The sequence below is a fragment of the Anabrus simplex genome, chromosome 3, assembly GCF_040414725.1.
Source record: "Anabrus simplex isolate iqAnaSimp1 chromosome 3, ASM4041472v1, whole genome shotgun sequence".
NCBI classification, from domain to species: Eukaryota; Metazoa; Arthropoda; class Insecta; order Orthoptera; family Tettigoniidae; genus Anabrus; species Anabrus simplex.
In genome coordinates, this window is record NC_090267.1 from 91,403,241 (window position 1) to 91,423,687 (window position 20,447).

General features: G+C 40.7%; 1 protein-coding gene across 2 annotated transcripts in view; it reads left to right on the forward strand.

The window, feature by feature from the left end:
• LOC136867053 (UDP-glycosyltransferase UGT5) overlaps window positions 1-20,447 on the forward strand; it is an 83,215-nt gene that overhangs the window by 56,126 nt on the left and 6,642 nt on the right. For both annotated transcript variants that reach the window (XM_067144159.2, XM_067144160.2), the window contains exons 4-5: window positions 2,841-3,300; window positions 15,093-15,315. In XM_067144159.2, the coding sequence (XP_067000260.2) occupies window positions 2,841-3,300; window positions 15,093-15,315 (683 nt within the window). The remainder of the gene's footprint in view (window positions 1-2,840; window positions 3,301-15,092; window positions 15,316-20,447) is intronic.

Consider the following 20,447-nt stretch of genomic DNA (forward strand, 5'->3'; position numbering starts at 1 on the left):
ACATTATGAACTCAATTATTTGACAAATTAAGTTATTTGAACTTCGATAGATTAAATTCAATTATTTTAATATCTCAACATTATTATTATTATTATTATTATTATTATTATTATTATTATTATTATTATTATTATTATTATTATTATTATTATTATTATTATTATTACTGGTACACGATCTCACCCAGATTGTACATCAAAGCAAAGTTCATCCTTCGCCTCGAAGATCCTATATTATTTACAATCAAACTAGGAGAACAACATGGCTGCTGAATATACATTTACAAAATTACAAATTCAAAATTTCATTTGTGCACTTATTTTGTTTTGTTAGATAGTCGATTGCGTTCCATTTCATCCGCCAGCTCTCACACACAGCCGCCTAAACCCATGGCTGTATGCTCAATAGACCGGGTTTATGGGTGATTAAATGCAAGGTAATCCAACATATTGGCACTGTATTACACACGCAATTATTTACACGAATTTTCTTGTACCACTTATTAAATTACTGACTACTTACGTACTACTAGACTGTCCATCTCTCTCTTTAACCCTGATTATCAATTCCTTCCAGCCTGTTGGATCCCGCGTTTACAGCTGGATAAGCAATTAGCGAAGTATTGTGCTGTCTCATTCTATGTCAAGCCTACTGGCACTTTCCCTTTTTCTGTTTGTACAGAAACCCCTCAGCAGGTTGTTGCCTTCGTTCATTCAGCGGACTTGCTGACCAATAGAATGCATCAGTGACCTTCACAGCTATTGCCCTCCTAAATGACGGCAAGCAATTGGAGCCCACTTCTAGTCTTTGTTTTCTTTTTTTTTATAAGTTGCCTTACGTCGCACTTGTCGTGACCTACCTGTCCTGTGAGACGATCTCGTAGGTTGGTCACCAGGCACTTGGATGTTGAAATATTACCTGACCTGCCGAGCGGAATGTAGGGAGGTAAATTGTAGGTGTGACTCGTCCCGCAACTCCCGAAATAAAAGATGAAATTATTTACCTGTCCTTTATTACTGAGGACAACTACAACTACTATGTACAGTATATTTACAAGTCTGAATGTAATGATCTGTAGAGAGAGCGAGCTTGTTCCACGCGCCTACTGTTCTACTACGCGTCTATCTGAATCTTGCCCTACGGCACTTGGGCTATGCTCGAACAGAATCTCGTTCTGACAAGTACGAACTACTGGCTGGAAGAAGGCCCCGCGCCATCTTGGCCAGGGGTTATATCTCCGCTCCTAAACTCAAAGTTCTATCCCTACCTCCTACCAAGGGGTTGGGTCTTACGGGCATTACCAATCCGATCACCTTGTCACTAGCGCCCTCAAGTGGCTATTCTCAATGGTTGTCACAGTAAGTGCTGCTACCTAGGCACTACTGTCTTTTGTCTTACTTTGTCCTCATCTTTCCTTGTTTCCTAAGTGCATCTGTACTGACCCTGATTGGCCTTGCATTCGGCTTTGTTCCTTTGTCGGTTATCCAGCGGGCCGCCTGGCTCGCCGGCATACTAGCTCTGTTTGTCGATACACAGTAAATAACTTGTTGTGATCAACAAGTCTCCGCTCTTAGTCAACTCTTGTGTAAGTGCACTTCGCAAGCTCTCTCCACTACATGTAACTTCTTGAAATGTTTCCCTTTTCTTACAGTAACTAAATCTGCCTATAATTATTATTCAATTACCTTAATGCTGCAAGGTGTCTCATGTCAATGACTATCATTATTCTAACACTAATTAATCTCCTCTGACACCTTGAGCTCGAGACTCGGCTGCGAATCCCGGCTGCCTTCCACCTGGCAGTCCGCCGGTTCGAGTCCGTGGGAGGTCGGTACACGACACACTGACACAGACAGGTCTTATGACGATGGTGGGACAGGAGGAAAGGGCTAGGAGAGAAAAGGAAGCGGCCGTGGCCTTAATTAAGGTACAGATCCAACATTTGCCTGGTGTGAAAATAGGGTGCCACAGAAAACCTTCTTCAGGGCTACCGACAGTGGGGTTCGAACCCACTTCCTCCTGAATACTGGATAATGGCCACACTCCTAATCTTTTACTACCCCATCGTCGCCATAAAACCTGTGTGTCAGTGCGACATAAAATAACGTATAAAATAATAAGAACAATAGAATCAGTGGTCCGCCTCTGCGGTGTAGTGGTTAGTGTGATTAGCTGCCACCCCCAGCGGCCCGGGTTCGATTCCCGGCTCTGCCACGAAATTTCAAAAGTGGTACGAGGGCTGGAACGGGGTCCACTCAGCCTCGGGTTGTCAACTGAGTAGAGGGGGTTCGATTCCCTCCTCAGCCATCCTGGAAGTGGTTTTGCGTGGTTTCCCAATTCTCCTCCAGGCAAATGCCGAGATGGTACCTTACTTAAGGCCACGGCCGCTTCCTTCCCTCTTCCTTGTCTATCCCTTCCAAACTTCCCATCCCCCACAAGGCTCCTGTTCAGCATAACAGGTGAGGCCTCCTGGGCGAGGTACTGGTCATCCTCCCCAGTTGTATCCCCAGACCCAGAGTCCGAAGCTGCAGGACACTGCCCTTGAGGCGGTATAGGTGGGATCCCTCGCTGAGGGAAAAACCGATCCTAGAGTGTAAACAGATTACTAACGAACGAACGAGAATCAGTTGGGGACGAACGCAACGTTGGAAGAACTCTGTTCTTACTGATCTAATGATAAATGGGGTAGAATTAAACTAAGCTACATAGCTATTCGTAGTTGCAAATACAAAATTGTGGAGATGCTTAGTTCATATACAGAGGCTTGCAGATTGAAAGCATAATAACCTATATGTATTATTAAACTGGTACTTACATTAATTGTGTTTTATGATTGCAGGTCCAAACCCAAATTCGACCTGGTGTTCATAGAGAAATTGTTTTTCCCAGCATACAACGGTCTGGCTCACTTCGTTGGCTCGCCACCAGTTATCTCAATCATTTCTTTTGGTGGTAAAACAACTGCTTATACCGCAATAGGAAACCCTCATCATCCCGCTGTCATTCCGGATGTCATGACTTCGTACTCTGATCACATGACCTTTTGGGAGCGACTCTACAATATATACGTGTATGTCATGTATCACTACCTGTGGTACCAGGAATTCATCCCCAAACAAGAGGTACTAGTGAGAAAACACTTCGGATCTGGACCACCTCCTCTTTACGAGGCCGACTACAACGACAGTTTACTACTTGTCAACAACCACTGGAGTCTCAGCTATGTCAAACCACTGCTTCCTAACGTGGTGGAGGTCACGGGACTGCATGTTAAAACTAAAGCTGATCCTCTTCCGAAGGTGAGAAATCTGTTCTACATAATCTTAATGATTGTTAACATAGAGTTGAGTCATTATGTTTGTTCTTACTCCTAGGGAAGGTAATGAATTGGCGTATGGCTTCTAGTGCCAGGAGTGTCCGAGGACAAGTTCGGTTCGCCAGATGCAGGTCTTTCGATTTGACACCCATGGGCGACCTGCGCGTGGTTATGAGGATGAAATGACGACGAAGACAACATATACACCCAGTCCCCGAATCAGCGGAATTAACCAATTGTGATTAAAATTCCCGATCCTGTCGGGAATCGAACCCGGGACCCCTGTGACCAAAGGCCGGCACGCTAACCATTTAGCCATGGATCCGGAATTAGGGGAGGTGATTTTAACCCATAGGACTATTTATCCACCGTTCTATTCCTAGAACATCAAAGTTATAGTCCTAAATTTGTATTAAAATTACTTACATCGCAAGAAATTTTATTATTGTCGTATTGCGTTAGGGACTGCCTGGCCGAGGCGATAAAAGTAATCGTTCCTCAGTACTGTACTAAAACATTATCTGAAAACAAATAAAGTAAGAAACACACCGAAAAATTGAGTTTCATTTATCCCAGAAACTCTTTGTAAACCACGTTTGTGCTTTTGCGTTTTGGGGCTAAGATGACCATGCGACATAGAACTGTACATGTGATAAACAGTCTTCTGTCAAGTAGAAAAGAAAAACATGTTTCTTTATTTTTAAAAGAGATTCCAAATACCTATTTCCAGTCTGTAACATCTTAAGTTTTGAGATGTAAGTACCCCGTGAAAATAATTCAACCCCTTTATCTGTCCTTCCCCCAACCCCACCGCACCTAAGTGGATTTTCTGAAACAAAGAATTTTTTCTTTGTTTTTAAAGGAGATTCCAAAAACCAATTTCCACGTCTGTAACATGTTACGTTTTTTATACATACTGTATAGCGGTACTCATTTTAAAAATTCACCCGCTTTTGCAATTCTAAGTGGATTTTTCGAAAATAAAATGTACTTGTTTATTTGTTTTTAAAGGATATTCCAAAAACATCTGTAACATCTTCAGTTTTTGGGATATAAGTATCCTCATAAAAATAATACAACATCTTCTTCACTTCCTTCCACCCATCTCCCACTTAGGTGGACTTTCCAGAAACAATGCATATACGTTTCTTTATTTTTTAAGGAAATTCAAAATACGAAATTTCACGTCTGTAACATCTTCAGTTTCTTAGATATAAGTATCCTCATAAACAGAATTTAACTCATTTACTTATTTTGACCTCCCCTTTCGCCCCCCCCCCCACTCAAGTCCAATTTCTTTATTTTCAAAGGAGATTCGAAATACCAGTTTTCACGTCTGTAACATCCTTAGCTTTATAGATATAAGTGCACTAATCATTAAGCCGGAGAATTAGAAATCAAAAGGCTAATTAAGGCAGATTGATTAAAGTGAACTAGAAAAATACTATTTATTATATTGAATATAAATGACGACGGTTTAACGAGAACTGAATTTAAAATAGGAAATGAATTTAACAAAAAGTTGAATGACTCTACTTCGCGAAAACTTGCAATATTTTTAACTCGCTTGCTCACCATGTAGTCTTGTTCTGCTGGTCCTTGGAAAGCTTCCATCCTTGTAGCTGGAACATCACTGGTCGTCTTTGAGATCTCTTCATCTGCAGCTAAGTACCATTCCTGCCTTGCAAATTGCATCAACCACTAATTGGAAGATGGCTTCGACACTAACACTCCCTATTATGCTCTATCCCATATATTGGAGATGAGCCCTAAGTCATAGTTAGAAAAACCTCCTTGGGTTATGTGGAGAGGATACACAATTAATAATCCTTCCAACTTTACTGAAAATGTGCCCTGAAGTTTCATTTCTATCTAGTTTAATACTACCTATTGTCTTAGACTGGTACAAACCGGTCTAGTAGCCGAGCTGTACGTACTTCCTGATGAGAGTGGCTATACACCCCTCATTCAGAAATTCCTAAGTACCACGTCGTGGTAACGAAATAATTAATGTAGAAGTGATAAACTATCACACTAGTCCACTATGGTACAACAACCATAAGACAAGTTCTCAGACCTACAGCGAAATACAAGATCGAAGAATCAAGAAGATTAATAATAACGAATGCAGAATCAAGAAGAATGAAGCCAAGAGCTCCAACACGCCCTTTTATAACCTTCTCTGGCTCTAATTACAGGTCGCTACACGTGGTCCAATCAGTTGACACGTCTCTCCCCACTCCAGATATTAGAGTTGATGGGTCTTAACCATGATATCAACTGTTCTTCTATTAGCCCTTTCACTCAGTATCCATGGCAACATGACGCTCCTTTGAAAATATAGGCGGTGATCAGTTTGAATTATTCTGGTCGAAATACGGTAGCTGTCGTTATAACGCTTGAACACGTGCTCGCTTTTCCCAGAATTTGGTGTCTAAATTTGTCCTTCCTTCTTCCTCGGTGATGTGGCAAGATAGAGGAAATCTACTGCAAGTTAAATTTAAACGAATGTCGCAAGAATCTAAGTGAATACTAGGATATTCAGCCCTCGTTTACAAGTCGTAGTTACAAAGTAATGAAATGATAGTGAGCAAATGATCAACCATGAATTATAATACAATTACATACCAAGATAAATATCATGATGTTAAATTCCTGAATTAATTACATATAATAAAATTAACATAATTACACTGTGACGTCTGGAACGTTACACAGTCCTTGAAGGACCTTGGCCTACCATGCGACCGCTGCTCAGCCCGAAGGCCTGTAGATTACGAGGTGTCGTGTGGTCAGCACGACGAATACTCTCGGCCGTTCTGCTTGGTTTTCTAGACAGGGTAACGTAACATAACAAAACCTAAATTTCTGCCAGCTATATACTGCCTTGACTATTGTTCTCTCTCAATCTTTCTCTCACACATCCACCACATCATCATCGTAGCAAATATACTGTGTTATGATGGCTTTGCAGTGATATTACCTGTACCAATTTAGCTGTTCGCAGCATGTGATTATTGGTTGCCACCCGGATTGCAGAGATCAAGAGTTGCAACATCCCGCTGACCACTTTACACCAAGTACGGGTGCTCCAATTTCTGTCAGGTAGTGCAGAAATATCGGTGCAGACGTTAATTACTGCGGCTCACTTTGCGTTTATCAGGAGGGGGAAAGCATTAAAGGATACGTACATTATACAAAAACGCATTGGCTTACATTAGATGAATATCCTCAACAACCTCAAAAACAAAACATAGGGAAGTGTACCCACTGACCCTCGTTAGCTGACCATTCTGTAGAAATTTTTAATACCCGTGTCTAGATAGTTATCTTTTTCACTTGTCTGGCCTGATTCATCCTGTTACTATAATAGAGCATACTGTATAGCCAATGACTCAACGCTCAGTGTTGGGTCGGCGAAAATAACATGAAACTCTGAGGGGGGCTTCGGGCAGATAGCTCTTTTACGAGGGCGATGGATCCTCAGTGAAGGAAATGACACTGAAATCTGTCAGGTAGCATCTGTACTCCACCTTAGGTGTGGCTACCAAAGACACCTGTTCCCCTATCAGGGGTGGCCTAATTACAGCTCCTGAGGCTATCAATTTCAGTCCCAACACTGGACGGACACGAGTCCGCCCCAACAAATATGCTTTTCATCTCATGGAATGGATCGCACAATCAAATCTACATCACCCCAGAGGGACAACGTCCGTCGATCAAGACCGATGCAGGCAGACAGTCGGATTCTGTCGGATAGGGAATCTGCCACCTGGGCGACTGCCCTAAATGCAGATCAGTAATGATTGAATTAAAAAGTTTTGCAGGCGTGAGATACTAAACTAAAGGTGCCATAGTTTTCACTCTTGTTAGGACCTGCTTTCTTGGGAATAAGTATAACGACATTATATGCAAAATCATATGGCAATTCTCCTTCATCATACATCTAACACACTGAATGGAACAACCTCGCCGTCCTGGTTTCTCCTAAGACAGTCAGTAATTCTGAGGATATATCATCAATTACATGTCCCCTGTTCCCATTTACAGTAGGTCTCTCAAAGTTTTGTCGAGTTCACCTCAAAATTGGGTCTCTTGCATCATTAGTATCAACAGCCTCTTGTTCCAGAACCTTCTCATGTACTTCTTTCCCGTGATACAACTCTTGAAGCTATGCTCATTTAATAACTGGCAATGAATGCCGTTAAATATCCGGGGAAACCAAAGGCTTTCGTCTTGAAAATTCCTCATGCCAGATGTTGTCGAACAGACGTGATATAATAAAGGAAAGGGAATAGTATATATCTATTGTTAAAGTTTTTCGTGATGCGGGTCCGTCCAAGCTTGATTATAAATTTTTATCTTTAAGTCATCAACTTAAAGATTGGCGCCCTTAGCTTGCATGGTTGCATTTCTCGTTCAATGATAGTTCTCCGAAAGGGGAAGCCACATAATGCCGCTCCAACGTAGGGCGAGAAAATCATTAAGTACGGAGCAGTTATTGACAGTAACGATATCAGAATTCGTATTATGGGTAAAATTTGGATATCCACGTTGCATTAGGAGTGTTTGATTGTGGGGAGGGTCATGACTGATCAGACGAAAGAGGAGAGGATGTTGCGCAGTGGACGGGCAATAAAAGGCAATAACGTATTGAGTTCAGAGGAAGAGTTGTGTAGTCTAGTAGAGGAAATTGAAGATAGAAGTGTAAGTAGTATGGAGAGTGAAGGCAAGCAGAAAGAAGTCAGTATGGAGTCAGATGATAGTAGGATGGGGAGCGAAGCGGAAGTAAACACTAACAATGAAAGTAATAATAATGATCAGTTAATGGGAATGATGCAGTTAATGTTGAGTAAGATAGAGGAGAGTAAATCTGAAATAAAAATGAATTGGAACAAACTAAATCTGAGCTTAAAAGTGAATTAGAACAAACTAACACTAAAATTGAGAATATTAAATATGAACTTAAAGAACAGTTAGAGCAAACTAAAGCTGAATTAAGCAGGGAGATGAGAGAAAATAAGGAGGAAGCGAATCGGAGAATGGACGAACACAGTAGGCAGTTACGCGATCTGGTGGTAAAAATGAACATTTTAATAAGCGATTAGAGGACCAGAAAAGTGAATGTGAACGGCAAGGGAAAGAGGTAGAAGAAAAGTTTGCGGAGCAGAGAAGTAAATTCCTGGAATCAATGGGGAAGGAAAACAACTCTACTAGGGAGGAAGTAATGAGGCAGGTTACTAGTATTGATAAGAGAGTTGGGACTCAAAAAGGAGAAATACGGGTATTCAAAGACCACGTCCAACAAGAGATTGACACAGTAAAGCTTAGAATAGAAGATGAGACCCGGGCAAGTGAAGAAAGGTTTGCGATAGCTAAAGAGAATAAGATTGAAATTAGGACACTGAAAGAGAAGCAGGTTAATTTGGAGAGCGAAATTGATAGGAGAGACAAAGATGTAGAATGCCGGATGGAGAAAGCAGAAAATCAGTTAAAACAGGTGGCAAAGGATAAACAGGTTTTCACGGGAAAGCAATGTCTAGGAAATAGCTACATTAGGGAAATTGAACTACCTAAATTTAATGGGAAACAAACGAACCCGCTAGATTTCCTTAAGATGATAGAAAAACGGTTTGAAAAGCGTCTAGAGGAAGGGTCTATGGACTGGGAAGACGTTATGGAAAATATTGACCATGCTTTTGTAGGAGAAACTCGGTCTTGGTTCATGGTATATAGGCAAACGATGACGAACCTGAAAGAATTCAGAAATAAGTTTAGAGAGAAATTCTGGAATGAAGCGATACAAGCTCGGGAGAGAGAAAGGGTGGTATTTGGGAGGTACAAACAGCATGAGGGAGTCACTATGACCGAGTACTTCCTGGCCCATGTCATGATTTGTCAGAACTTAGATGGTATAACCGAGGGGTCTGATGTAGTAAGACTACTTTTGAGACATTTTCCGGACAGGGTGAGAGAAGCGGCCTGCATGCAAAGAGTTGGTACTATTCAGGAGATGGAGAACCTAATAGTCAGTTTTGATGCTTTAGGTAACCTTAGGAGTAGAACGGAGAATATACAGAGCTTTAGTCATCACAACGGAATGAGACATAACGGAAGAACACAGAATCACGAAGCTCGCAATCAGTTCAGACCTCAGCATAACAGTAGGAGCGGAGCACCTGAATATAGGACAGGAAATTCCCAACGGGGGCCAGAGCAATGTACTAATGAGTCCAACGTCAATACACAAAGGGAACCTTTAAACTAACTAGAGGCTGTAATCTTAGGTCAGAATTCCAGCCTAGTACGAAGGTAGCGAAGTGTCTTGTCATGAAAGTGTTACCATATGACCTAGATGTTAGAGACGATTTGTTGTATGAACCCGAGCAGAATAATGGAGATTCAAGTAATAAAGTAGTCAATCCCGTTGTTAAATTGAAAGTTTGGGGGGCGTGGGTTAAAGTTTTGATTGATTCTGGTAGCCAAATATCATGTATTAGTTCTCAGTAGTATGAGTCATTAGTGAAACAGGGTATTCAGTTGGAGGAAATGCCTGTTAAGTCTACTTTCATCATTACGGCTGTTGGAAAGAAGTCTAAGCAAATTTGTAAACAAGTAGCTGTTCCGATCTGTATTAATAATTTTATTAGCGTTCAGATATGTTTGGTAATTCCGCATTTGATATTTGATCTTATCTTGGGATATGACTGGTTAACGTTAAAATTGGCTCAGTTAAATTACTATGATGCAGTGCTAAATTTGAGGTGGAATAATGAGGATATCAAGGTCAAGTTTGAGGAGGAAATTCAGCGGAAAACGGAAGGTAGTACAGTGTGGAGAATGAGAGAGGTTTCTAAAGTTAATGAAGAGGCTAGTGAGGGCCTGAAGTTGTGCAAGTTGTGGATTAATGAGGATAAAATATGTGGCTTGAAAGAAGCCGTAAGTAGAAATCAATTAAATGAAGTCCAGAAGGACAAATTATTTGAAGTGTTATGTGAACACATGGAGATTTTTTCTGAGAAACCTGGTGTTACCCATCTGTACGAGCATTCTTTTTCTGTGATGGATAAGAGTCCATTCAGCGGACCGCGGTATCCGATACCACACAAATATGCCATAGCCGTAGAGGATCAAATTCAAGCTATGTTAGCAGACGATGTGAATGAATTATCAAACAGTCAATAGTTAATCCCTTAATTGTCGTACCTAAGTCTGATGGATCAATACGTCTGTGTATTGAATGCGAGAGCGTAGTGAATGGTTCATATAACATTAGTAGTTTACGGAGATACCTGTCGTGTGAGGTGGCTGAACCGGATTGTGAGATATAGGTCAGTAACTCGGGGAAGTTGCTACCTGTTATGTCAGACTACGAGCGGAATGAGTTTACCTCTCAATTGTGGTGGTATTTCCTAGTTGTGTTCGTAAACAAGGGAGGTGTTTGTGTGTAGTGGTAGATTTACGCTCGTTCATGCCGATAGATCATCTGTTTTCTGTATGTGAGGCCATGAAATGTTATATCTTATCTGTTTTCTGAGATGTTACCGAAGGCTAATTAAAGCTGACGATGGCAAATAATTAATTTTCCCGTATGTGCATTTCTAATTTGCAATAATTTTACCGTGAGCTTAAATCGCGTGTGTATTCGTGTGAAGTGTATTGCATCCTGCTTCAAGATAAGGTTGAAACATTCGAGAGAGTGATTAAGGTGTAAATTGATTGTATCATTTGTTTTCCATGGTTTTAATGTAAAAGATGGGAAGAGAACGTGTTACTGCTATCTAGCAAAGAATGTCGGAAAGATGGAGAGTAAAAGGACTAATAGACACTCGGGAGAGTTTGTAATCTGAATTGTATATATATTATGTTATATTCTCAAAGATAATCTTGTTTTTAAAAAAATGGAAAGTTGCTCATGTTGGGCATAACTTAGTATCTAAACCTCAAGATGAACTGAAATAACAGACATTCGCAATGGTAAGCAGTCTAAGAGAGATATGGAAACAGTGAGATATAATTAATTGTATGAAAATAATGTCGCTCGTAATGGGCAGGTAATAGAGGTATTTCAAGTCAATGTGGGAGTAAGAGTGTGAGTTCTCAACTCATGTGATATTTGTTAAGAACTCATGGGGGGCGTATGTAACGTTCCAGACGTCACAGTGTAATTATGTTAATTTTATTATATGTAATTAATTCAGGAATTTAACGTCATGATATTTATCTTGGTATGTAATTGTATTATAATTCATGGTTGATCATTTGCTCACTATCATTTCATTACTTTGTAACTACGACTTGTAAACGAGGGCTGAATATCCTAGTATTCACTTAGATTCTTGCGACATTCGTTTAAATTTAACTTGCAGTAGATTTCCTCTATCTTGCCATCACCGAGGAAGAAGGAAGGACAAATTTAGACACCAAATTCTGGGAAAAGCGAGCACGTGTTCAAGCGTTATAACGACAGCTACCGTATTTCGACCAGAATAATTCAAACTGATCACCGCCTATATTTTCAAAGGAGCGTCATGTTGCCATGGATACTGAGTGAAAGGGCTAATAGAAGAACAGTTGATATCATGGTTAAGACCCATCAACTCTAATATCTGGAGTGGGGAGAGACGTGTCAACTGATTGGACCACGTGTAGCGACCTGTAATTAGAGCCAGAGAAGGTTATAAAAGGGCGTGTTGGAGCTCTTGGCTTCATTCTTCTTGATTCTGCATTCGTTATTATTAATCTTCTTGATTCTTCGATCTTGTATTTCGCTGTAGGTCTGAGAACTTGTCTTATGGTTGTTGTACCATAGTGGACTAGTGTGATAGTTTATCACTTCTACATTAATTATTTCGTTACCACGACGTGGTACTTAGTAATTTCTGAATGAGGGGTGTATAGCCACTCTCATCAGGAAGTACGTACAGCTCGGCTACTAGACCGGTTTGTACCAGTCTAAGACAATAGGTAGTATTAAACTAGATAGAAATGAAACTTCAGGGCACATTTTCAGTAAAGTTGGAAGGATTATTAATTGTGTATCCTCTCCACATAACCCAAGGAGGTTTTTCTAACTATGACTTAGGGCTCATCTCCAATATATGGGATAGAGCATAATAGGGAGTGTTAGTGTCGAAGCCATCTTCCAATTAGTGGTTGATGCAATTTGCAAGGCAGGAATGGTACTTAGCTGCAGATGAAGAGATCTCAAAGACGACCAGTGATGTTCCAGCTACAAGGATGGAAGCTTTCCAAGGACCAGCAGAACAAGACTACATGGTGAGCAAGCGAGTTAAAAATATTGCAAGTTTTCGCGAAGTAGAGTCATTCAACTTTTTGTTAAATTCATTTCCTATTTTAAATTCAGTTCTCGTTAAACCGTCGTCATTTATATTCAATATAATAAATAGTATTTTTCTAGTTCACTTTAATCAATCTGCCTTAATTAGCCTTTTGATTTCTAATTCTCCGGCTTAATGATTAGTGATAAGAGTCCGTCCAAGCTTGATTATAAATTTTTATCTTTAAGTCATCAACTTAAAGATTGGCGCCCTTAGCTTGCATGGTTGCATTTCTCGTTCAATGATTGTTCTCCGAAAGGGGAAGTCACAACTGCAGTGCCATGGGGTTTGGTATGTTACGTTACACGTTCAATTCCCGTTTGTTTGCGGAAGATTGTTTCATGGTTGAAAGTTTGCATTATGGACACGAATTTCCCCAATTGTTTATACTTATTTGTGACTCCTTACATTTTTTCCTGATGAAACCGTAAGAGTTAATTCACTGAGATTGAATATGAAAATGAAAACCTACAACGTGTTTTCCAGTCATTGACCGGGTCAGGGATGTAATGAATGAAGCATGGGGTCGCCACTCACATAGTGATATATTAATGACTGATAGATGCTATGAAATGAGAATGGAGAGTGTTGCTGAAATGAAAGATGACAGGGAAAACCGGAGTACCCGGAGAAAAAACTGTCCTGCCTCCGCTTTGTCCAGCACAAATCTCACATGGAGTCACCAGGATTTGAACCACGGTATCCAGCGGTGAGAGGCGGACGCGCTGCCGTCTCAGCCACGGAGGCTCCTGGATATTGAATAATATGTAGTTTATTATCTATATGAGTTAATTCCTTTATAACGTTTATCAGTCTCCTTTCTGATGAGTTTAATTAACTTGGGTGACTGAAGCATATATTTAAAACTGAGAAGTTATGGTCTTCTTCCGGAATATTAGCTTGTTTTGACCTAGCAGGTATGTTGACGTTTCAACTGCTGTGCTATCCGCCTCTGTAGCGTAACGACTAACACTATTAGCTGCCGTCCTCGGTGGCCCGGGTTAGATTTTCGGTACTCACAGAAATTTAAGAATGGTAGGAGGGTGGTTGAGAAGGTACACGCAGCTCACGTCCATTGGGGGTGTGCCTGAAAAGAGCTGCACCTCCTCAGGATGAGGACACGAGTTTAATTTAGTAACTACTGTGCTCTAGCCATTGTCAAAATGAAACGATATGGGTATAGTAGACGTTCAGAAGGCTAGGTGTTCTCATAGGTATCGTCGTTCTGTACTCTCAGTATGACCCGGTGTCGTTAACTTCAGCCGTCTTGCGACGAGGGGGTGTCGTTAACTTCAGCCGTCTTGCGACGAGCGGTAGTCATCTTACTCTGCTAAAATATTAATCTTCTTTTGTAGTTCCTCTTATTCCGTTATGGAACAGTTATCATGTTTCATTATCTCAATACATTCTCGGTACATACCGTCATAATGCTGCGGGTGACTGCCAGAACCGTGGTTTGCTCAAATCATATAGTGACGAAAGAGGTGTTGTGTTCTGCCACTGCCGATTTCTTAGTTGGATTAGGCGACATAACCCTTATGTTCTTATAGTCTGAAGTTATTGCTGCAGTTCGTATTATCCATAAAAATGAAATGCGGTACGCACCTACAGTAGGTTAAAAAGAGGAGCCCAGCGTAATCACTAGGATATTTCTTTGTGGTTGTTTGGCGGTGTTGATGTTGAAGTACTTCCAAAACCTTGCTAGTGTTTCCCATTTTCTTTTCTGTTTCCTCGCGGATTCTGGAGGAGACTCATCAACGTTGTTGATCTCTATCTTATTGTACAGATTATCTTGTAAAGCCGAGAAGACATGCTCCACTTCACACTGATTTAGAGCTGGTTGACACAACTTTTGGCTTCCTCAAACTATGTTATTATCATCGCCCTTGTCTGTTTAGGGCGATGGCTGGAATTCTTTTTGCAAGCGATGAATGTGTGATTGATTGTGTAGGCTAGATGGTGGGCGTCCCTCCTCACAAGCACGCTCAGAAATGGATGTTTTCTCATCACATTTTTCTCCATTCAGAACTGGATTTTTTGGGCTGTATGCAGTTCAGATGCTGGAGAAACTTGAGTACCTTATTTAATTGTGTGGTCGTAGGAACATTCCATCCTCTTAATGAAACCATCTGGTAGGCTTGTGTATCAGTGTCTTCCGTGTGAACTTCTCAAATTTCTCCATGCAGACGCTGGCGACAGTTTGAAGGGGTTAGCCATGGTCACTTGTCAGTTTACTCATAAAGTTTGTTGCCTATAAACAAGAGCTGAAGAGAACCAATACGGGTCGGAAATATGTATCAGCTAGATGAGAAATCGTAGCCTCGAGCTGAAAATTGTAAACAAAGTGACCGTCTTGTTAGTTATTAGTATCTGTCCCTGTTTCTGAACAGAAATTCTGGGCATAAGGTAACTCATTTACTATGATTTCATCTAGGACATCAAGAATTTCCTCGATGGTGCCGAGCATGGAGTTGTTTACTTCAGTCTTGGATCTCTGGTAAGGAGCGAAAAATTGCCCAAAGAGAAGCTGAATCACATCGTGCAGGCCTTCTCCGAGATACCACAGCGCGTTCTGTGGAAATGGGAGGCGGATGTCTTGCCAGGACTGTCCAGCAACGTCATGCAAGCTAAATGGATGCCACAACAGGATATATTGCGTAAGATACTTGAAGTTATAACGTGATATAATTGTTGTATATATTTAGCGATAAATTGAAACTCTGGGAAACAGCATATATGAGCCTACACTAATTTCATTTGTTTAGGTGTGAACGGTTGGCTTACTCTCTGTAAGTCAATAGTAGGTGCAGGCGATGAGCGATGTCAACTGACAAGTGTTGATATTTTTCTGTGATATTAGACCGTACTGATATATTAAGTATGTCAATGTTTCAAGCAGTCTACGGTAGCCTATGTCAAGACGAAATTATACGAGCTCAGTCATTCTTTTTGTTCGCAGCATTGAGCCGGACACAGACTACATTGCTTGCTCACAAGCCGCGAGGCCCGATACTGGACGGACTGTAGCTTGCGCAAGTGGCAATTGGCGACAACGCACTAGATAGGAGAGGCATACAAAAGTAATGGCCTAATTACTGTAGTATACAGCAGGAGTCTGTTTTGTGGAAAAAGACTGTTACCTATGGAAATGGTTTCGTGACCCTTGCGTAGGTGGCACCTGAAAGTTTTGGCTAAATTTGACCCGAAGTAGAGACAGAATTAGACACATCTTAAAACACTCAGAACTTGTTTACTTTTGAGTGAAGTGTAGACAGTAAGAACGTAGGGGTAGACCAAGGTACGAATATGAACAAACATGTTAAAGCAAGTGTAAGATGTAGTAGTTACATAGGCCAATCCTGAGTCTAGTGTGACACCCAGATACTTGGCACAGTTCGATCATGTGATTACCTCTTCAGAGAAGTTCAGAACTTGTAACAATCTACCATCTCTCTTCGTGAAGAGCATAGCCTGATTCTTCAGTTTTCGACCCGTCGCTCTTGGGTGGAGACAGCAGTCTGGAGGTTCTGTTCGACTCTGAGTGCCTGCCACGAGTCTGTGTCTTCAGTATATAAATATAATTTCTCATTCGGAGGATTACTAATGGTGAAGGTGAAATTCAAGAAGAGCGTGTGTAACACAATCCGACCCTGCGGAACTCCGGCTGTGATGGAGCTTGCAGCTGATAAGTCCTTATTTCGTTGGAAGCTCTTGTTGTTTGTGTCATCAGGCTGTAGACTGGCTTGAGACAGCCTTCCATTACAGCTTATCCAGTGCTAACCTTGTCATTTCTACGTAAATACTACGTCCTACATCTACTCTAACCTGCTTGTCATATTATATCTTGGTCTATCGTCTACATTTCCCTCAAAATCTAACCAAAGAGGTCCTGGGTGTCTTAAGATGTGTCCTGTCATTGTCTCTTCTTCTGGTCAAATTCGGCCAAATCGAATTCTTCTCACCAATTCGACTCAGTACCTCTTCATCTTTGATTCAATCTACCAATCTCACCCTCAGCATTCTTCTGTAACACCACATTTCAAAAGCGTGTATTCTCTTTCTTTCTGAGCTAGTTATCATTTACATTTCACTCTCATAAATTGAGACGCTCAGACGAAAGTCATCAAAAACATCTTTCTAATTCGTGTATTAATGTCGGAAGTGAGCATTCTTTTTTTTCTTAAGAAAGTCGTTGCCTGCTTGTGCTAGTCTAAATTTTAGGTCCTCCTTGCCGGGCTGAGTGGCTCAGACGGTTAAGGCGCTGGCCTTTTGACTCCAACGTGGCAGGTTCGATCCTGACTCAGTCCGGTGGTATTTGAAGGTGCTCAAATACGTCAGCCTCGTGTCGGTAGATTTACTGGCACGTAAAAGAACTCCCTCGGGACTAAATTCCGGCACCTCGGCGTCTCTGAAGACCGAAAAAGTAGTTAGTGGGACGTAAAGCAAATAACATTATTATTATTATTATTATTATTATATTATTATTATTATTATTATTATTATTATTATTATTATTATTATTATTATTATTATTATTATTATTTTTGCTAGTTGCTTTATGTCGCACCGACACAGATAGGTCTTATGGCGACGATGGGATAGGAAAGGCCTAGGAGTTGGAAGGAAGTGGCCGTGGCCTTAATTAAGGTACAGCCACAGCATTTGCCTGGTGTGAAAATGGGAAACCACCGAAAACCATCTTCAGGGCTGCCGACAGTGGGGCTCGAACCCACGATCTCCCGGATGCAAGCTCACAGCTGCGCGCCTCTACGCGCACGGCCAACTCGCCCGGTTTTTATTATTATTATTATTATTATTATTATTATTATTATTATTATTATTATTATTATTATTATTATTATTAGTCCTCCTTACATCAGACATAGGGGCTGCCTGGCCGAGGCGGTAAAGGCGTGCTCGGTTCGCCCGGAAGGACGTGGGTTCGAATCCCCGTCAGGAAGTCGTAATATTTAAGAAACGAGATTTTCACTTCCGGAGGTGCGTATGGCCCTGAGGTTCACTCAGCCTACACCAAAAATGAGTACCAGGTTAATTCCTGGGAGTAAAGGTGGCAGGGCTGAGAACTAACCACTCTACCCCATCACGTGCCGAGGTTAACAGTGGTGGAACCCTTTACCTTCCGCTCCTCCAAGGGCCTTCATGGCCGGTACGGAGGTGACTTTGCTTCTTTGCTTTTACATCAGACATAAGATAGATTGCTACATTCGTCCCCATGTAACAATATTCATAAATTTCCTTTAACTCTTCGTTTCCTAATCTAATATTTCCTGCCTCACCTGACTTCGTTCGACTGCACTACATGTTTCGTTTTGGACTTATTTATTTTCAATGCCTTTGCTGGTGAAACGTAGTATTTACATTGCACTATGTATTCTGGTATGGGCTAGAATAAATTTGTTACTTTCATTGACTTGTCTCAGCCTCATCCTTGTTTCCGAGGTATACCTTATGCAGCTAGTCCCTGTTATGGGTGGTGTGAAAATATCGCCCATAGGGTCGGTTGGGGGAGGCATTTCAGTGGACTTGACAGACATATATGTAATAGCAACTTCTTGTCCTGTGAGGAAAGCAACGGGAAACTATCTCACCCATCATTTCTCTAGAATGCCTTTTCGGTAACACCTAGGCTATCTATGACAGCTGTTGGTGGAGCGGTGGAGGATCAAGCTAGCCTTCGGGCGAAATACTACGCATACATACATACTCTTTCTCCAACACTCTGCCCATACTTTTCAGGAATTTCTCCAGATCTTCTGCAGACTCGGATAAAAGAACGATATCATCGGTAAACCTCAGAGTTTTCATTGCCTTTCCTTGCATTGTGATTCCCTTTCAAAGTTTCTCTTTGGTTCCCTTTACTGCCTGTTCAATATAAACATTGAGAAAGAGACGGCCGAACGCCAGCCTTGCCCCACTCCTTTCTGGATTGCTGCTTCTTTTTTTCATCCTTCGATTGTTATTAGAGCAGACTTATATGTGTACACATTGTGTAACAGATAAGGAATCTGCCACCTGGGCGACTGCCCTAAATGCAGATCAGTAGTGACTGAATTGAAAAATTTTGCAGGCGTGAGATATAAAACTAAAGGTGACATAGTTTTCACTCTTGTTAGGACCTGCTTTCTTGGGAATAAGTATAACGACATTCTGTCTAAAATCATATGGCAATTCTCCTCTGTCATACATCTAACACACTAAATGGAACAACCTCGCCGTCCTGGTTTCTCCTAAGACAGTCAGTAATTCAGAGGATATAGCATCAATTACATGTCCCTTGTTCCCATTTAGGTTTCTCAAAGTTTTGTCGAGTTCACCTCAAAATTGGGTCTCTTACATCATCAGCATCAACAGCCACTTATTCCAGAACCTTCTCATGTACTTCTTTCCCGTGATACAACTCTTGACGCTATGCTCATTTAATAACTGGCAATGAATGCCGTTAAATATCCGGGGAAACCAAGGGCTTTCGTCTTGAAAATGAGTTCCTCATGCCAGATGTTGTCGAACAGACGTGATATAATAAAGGAAAGGGAATAGTATATATCTGTTGTTAAAGTTTTTCGTGATGTCCGCAATCAGTCTGGTGGGTGGTGAAGTGGCCTTTCCTGAAGCCGAATTGTTTATTTGCCTCCAGGTTTAAGCCATCGATAACAGTCTGTAGTTTGGAGAGGAGAGTGGTCTCGAACAGTTTCAAAATGGCCGAGAAAAGATTAATAATAAACTTTTTAGGCTATGCACAAGTTTTCGAGACTTGTGTGCCATGGTCAATAAGTGGTCTCCAGACGTTTCACGAAAGACTGTGGTTGGCTTTCTCCTAATGTCAGCAGCGAATCGAGTCTGAGATTATTATTATTATTATTATTATTATTATTATTATTATTATTATTAAAATCGCTATTAGTGTCACTTAATAGCACGCTATTAACAGTAAAATTTATTATTCCTATACTTAACATTCTCGAAAAATGACGCAGAGGAAGGGGTAAGCGCGCCGGTGTCGAAACCTGATTCCCCGCTCAGAAGTGGGATCTATACCGTTAAATTTGGGCTTATTTGGACATTTATTGGCACGTGTGCTCAATTTGAGAACCTCTGCCTGTGTTTGAATTTATGTGTTCTTCATTTCGAGTGTTTTGATAAATGTGTATCCTGGTGGTTTTTTAAGGAATTTCGTATTATTATATTGGATTTCTTTTGTAGTGAATTGTTTTATTTTATTATTTCACCGTTGGACGCCACGAGGAGGTGGTCCGTTTAAGACTATTGTTGAAATATTGTGCCAAGAAAGATCAATTTAATTTCTGGTATTCATGCAGAAAGTTATAGTACTATATATATATATATATACTTAAATTTAGGTACTTAAAACTTATGATAATAATTTTGATTGCAAAAGGTGTGGTCAAGATTATTAGTCTATTAATAAACGGTGATATTAATTTGGCCTGGCAGGGATTTGATGAGTGGTAGAGTGGTTATCTCGGAATCATAGTTGTTCATTATTGATTGATTATGGCAAATAGGTTCGATGCGTTTATATGACAGTGAGGGAAGGTACGATGTAACAGTTGTGACCGTTATGTTGAATGTCTTTAAGTTATAGAAGAATGTACGATTTTTATTGTGAAGTCAAAATTGTACAGGTTGGTCACATTTTAAAGTCCTAGATGGTAAATAACGTAGGATTTTAAAACATTCCTATTTTATGGGGTTCAAATGAGTGTTAGATTCGAAAATAAATAATAATTCCTCAAAAACTGTTTGACGT